Raw genomic sequence first — 4481 nt, forward strand, 5'->3', positions numbered from 1 at the left:
TACGTGCAACTCGATAAAAATTACATCTAAATGAGCGTTGGACATCCAACTCTCACTAAAACTTTACTTTGTTTTCATACCTCTTGCCTTTACGGAGATATAGCTTTGAACGTCACACATGGTTCATAGTGTTTAACTAAGCTGGTGGCTCAGATTGCCCAGACTTCCACACGCAGCCGTGACTCGCGGCAGAGTCATAGGTCACAGCTATAAATACCACAAGGTAATGCTGCGCGAGACCTTCGTATGTTGCACAGTTCGGAAGTCTGGGCAATCTGAGCCACCAGCTTAGTTAAACACTATGAACCATGTGTGACGTTCAAAGCTATATCTCCGTAAAGGCAAGAGGTATGAAAACAAAGTAAAGTTTTAGTGAGAGGTGGATGTCCAACGCTCATTTAGATGTAATTTTTATCGAGTTGCACGTAATATAGGGCCTATCATCGGTAAAATTAGGCAAGCAAATGTTGAAATTCACATGTTTTGGAGAGTCATACTCCTCTATATTATCTTACTCCTGATATTATATACATACATAAAAAATGCATTAGAATTCCATGTAAAACCAATTCATTTCCAACAAGCATTTACATATTTTCGAACTATGTACCTACCTGCACCAGTGCGCAAGACATACAATTACCTTCCTTTTACTTTTCGAAGATTATTAAAACGGAAACACATACGGGACGTAGTACATCGTATTCACCGTTTCGTCACACGTATTAGGTTTAAATGCTATGGCGGGGTTTCGGCCTGCGCACAAAGTCGGGATTGAACTGCGAGTTGTATCGCCACGACTCCTTCTCCACGGCTTCCGCTGCCTTCTCCTCCGGTAGTTTCTCCCCCCGTACTCTCGCCAGCAGCCTCTCCGTCCTCGCGCGCTCCTCCTTCTCCCGTCGCAGGCGCTCCGCACGTAGCTGCACCACGGTCTTGATATCCGATGTCGATTTATTCGTTGTGATTCTGCCATTTTTCTCGTCGCTATCGCTACCGCTACTGCTATTGCGTTTTCTTCTGTGCTTGTCCTTGCGTTTACTATCGCTACTGCTACCACTATTGCTATTACTATCACTATTGCGTCTTCTCCTGTGCTTGTGCTTGTGCTTGTGTTTGCGCTGGCTCTTCTTCTGAGGTGTCGCTCTGCTCCCGTCGAGGCTACGTTCCCGCCGGCCGCCGCCTGGTGCCGGTGGTGATGAAATGCGCACCTGCCGCTGTCCGAACCCCTCGCGGTCACCTTCCCGTCGGCCGCCGCTCGTCAGCGCGCGAAACGCTTCCGGCTTCGCTCCGGTCGATTTTGCGCGCTGATGTTTGTTCATGACGATGATCGGGTCCATGCGAGACTTTTTCGCGACGTCCGCGGCGGCGTCGGGGTCGTCGCGCGAGGTCGGCTCACACGGCAACGAGCGGGCATACCACGGCGGTGGCTCGCGCGCGCTCTCCCCAAGGTAGGTCAGCAGCCCGATCTGCTTCTCGTACTTCTCCTGCTCGGCCCGCTTCTCCTCCTCGTACTCCCGGTTCGTCCCCGTCCGCTTGTCGCCCGCCTGAAGGTCCGCAAACAGGTTCACATGTTCCCGTGGCAAGGGAGCCTCCCTCCCAACGACGGCGGCGGTGTCATCATCGGTTCCGCGTGGCGTGTCGACGCGGCGTCGCTTACCCGCGCTTTCGTCATTGGAGTCGGAGTCGCCGTCGTCGCGGAGACGCTTCCTCGCACGGAGACGGAGCGTGTCGGTGCGCGCCTCCTGTTCGGCGAGGTCCCTCCTCCGCTGTCGCTCGTCCTCCTCCTCGCGCGCTTGCTGCTCATCCCGCCGCACGCGGGCGATGTTCTCCTTCGTGCGGACGTGCCAGCGCTTCTTCGGAAGGATGTTCATGACGGCGGTTCGGAAGTCCCGAGTTCGTTCTGTGTGCGGAGAGGACGGCGTTATTTCACCACTGCGATCTGAGGGCGAAGCAAACGCGATGTCGGAAGGATGTTCATGGCAATGGCGGCGAGAGAGAGATCGTTACTTGTCGCCGAGATATATAGAGGTAGTTTGGAAAGTTCGTTTTTTCAAATTGCGAATCTGAGGGCGTGGCAAACGCAACGTGCATTACAATGACGCGTGGCGCCACATTACGCGCTAATAACTCTGGCTTTAAAATGATAAATTTTACACTGTGGCTCACTAACGCATCCCAAACATATAAGGGTTTACAGATGTGTCTGACACTTTCCATTTGAATTATTTCTTATGCTGCATGAATGAGAATATTATGTAGCCTGTAATGTGACAAATGTTGAAAGTCCTGTTGGTAAATAAAGGAAGCTTTGTTACTGGGCATGTACGCAGCAAGTGTTATATGAGAACTGGGGTTAGATTCACCAAAGGGGTGTGCGTTATGGTGCGTACGCACGAGATCTATGAATTAATTCACTGTGGCACATGTGGATGAGTGGACTGTATGATTAATACAGTACATTACCATGTACACCAACAAGTACAAAGTTAAATAATTACGGTTATAATGCATATATGTTATACGCATTTGTGCAAAGAACATTTGGTCGAGATTTAGATTATCTGCATTGTAAAAGGTAAAGAAGAACCTTTAGTTTTACCCTTTATCTTTAGCTCTGGGAGTGGGAGGAGGGAGGCGAACCCTTAGTTACACAGGCACTTGGAACGTCCCCAAAAAAAATATAATTGTAAATAAACACGAAATGTATTTACTACCAAAGGATTAATGTTTCTCTACTCTCTTTCGCCTATTATGTGCACAGTGGAGTGCGTGCGGTGTACTTGTGTGTTGCAGAGGAGCATTTGAATGGCATTTACAGCAAGTTATCAGCAATAATAGGCAAAAGAGAGTAACATTAAGACTTTGGTAGTAAATACATTTCGTGGTTATTTACCTTTTTTATTGAGATGTTCCAAGTGCCTGTGCTTAGCCTTAGTTAATTAGCTCTGGCCACCGCCCTAGGCTACCGCTAGGCGAGTTTTATTCGGGTTTAGTGTTTGGTTAGTAACTAGTAGTTTAGTTAACTACTAGTTGGTGTGGTTAGTAACTAGTATATAGCACTAGTAGGTTTGAAGCATATAGAAAACAGAGAAACAAAGTAAACAGGTTGAACAAGCAAGCAATATGGCTATATTTTTTCGAACGATGCGGTGGTGGCACAAAATCGAATGATTTCTGGTCCACCATACGCCCTTTTCTCTCTGAGAAGGGGAATACTAAACAGAACCAAATTCACTTGAGACACAACAATGAAACTGTCTCAAATCAAAACGAGGTATGCAATCTTTTTAATGAGTACTTCGTTAATGTTGCCTCGAAAATTGGAGAAAACTGTAAATGTGCAGTAGACACAGAACATCCAAGTATAATAATAAAAGCTATTCAGAAAAATATATCACCTCCTGACAACTTCCACGAAGTTTCTGAACGGGATGTCAGAAAATATCTTGACAAAATAGGCAAGAAAAAAGCAACGGGGATTGACAAAGTATCACCAAAGAGAATTCACATGGTGAAGGATGAAGTAATTTTCCCAATAACAAGAATTGTCAACCTAACACTAAAACGGGGAGCATTTCCTGATAGACTGAAGTTGGCAAGGGTCACTCCGTTATACAAAACTAGAGCCGCAGAGCGTCTGGGCTCATCTGAGGTCTGTTGTTACGGTTATAAACGTAACATTTAAGTCGTGTGTAGTGACACCTTTGTTAGGCGCAGATATGCAGATATGCAGTTGCGTACACATCATTTCAGTAACCTTCTGCATTCTGCATACCTCCCAAATCCCATTGGTTGATACAAATCGCGTGCCTGAAACTCCTGTTTTATGGTGCATTGTGGCCCTAACCCTAACCCTAACCCTATTTAAAGAAATAATAATTTAATTGTTGTAAAAATTATTTGTTGTTAAATGAAATTGTTGTAAATAAATCATGTAAATATTTGCCTTAATTGGAAAGAAATAGTTAAATGGATAAAGATAGAAAAATACAGAAAACAGGTAAATAATAAAAAACCTGATGGGATTCGATCCAAGGACCTTTGGGCCGTAATCCTGTGCTGTAGACGTTGCACTATCGAGGCATATTGGCTTTCCAGATTATGGATGTTACATGAATATGAGAACACTGTGACATCATTGAGGCAGTTCAGGAATCCATGTTTAGCCCTCCTCTTGAGGGTCAAAAGGTTATCAGACACTTACTCTTCGCACGTCTGTGGAAAGCACATTTCATGGTCCTTTCAATAAAGTTATAAAAATGGTAGGTCAGTTGTGAAACAAAAAAGTTTTTCACTCTGTCCATTAAGCCACGTCCTCAGAAAATGTCTAAAATCTGCCCTGTGCCCCATTGACCTTTGACCTGTGACCTCCAATTTCGGCACAGTGATGGCTTTTCCTACCATGATGCTATACACCGACTATCACGAGCCTAGGTCGAGCCGTTTAGATTTGTGCCGCAATTCTGTATTTCCTCCCTATA

General features: G+C 45.6%; 1 protein-coding gene across 1 annotated transcript; it reads right to left on the reverse strand.

Annotated features, from left to right (window-relative positions):
* Positions 1–467: 467 nt before the first annotated feature.
* LOC106817856 (leukocyte receptor cluster member 1 homolog) lies at positions 468–2194 on the reverse strand. Its single transcript, XM_014822560.1, has one exon. It carries the CDS (start codon positions 1869–1871, stop codon positions 732–734), a length of 1140 nt encoding a protein of 379 aa, XP_014678046.1. The 5' UTR covers positions 1872–2194; the 3' UTR covers positions 468–731.
* Positions 2195–4481: the final 2287 nt, after the last annotated feature.

This window comes from Priapulus caudatus, unplaced genomic scaffold (genome assembly GCF_000485595.1).
Source record: "Priapulus caudatus unplaced genomic scaffold, Priapulus_caudatus-5.0.1 Scaffold1895, whole genome shotgun sequence".
In the NCBI taxonomy this organism is placed as follows: Eukaryota; Metazoa; Priapulida; class Priapulimorpha; order Priapulimorphida; family Priapulidae; genus Priapulus; species Priapulus caudatus.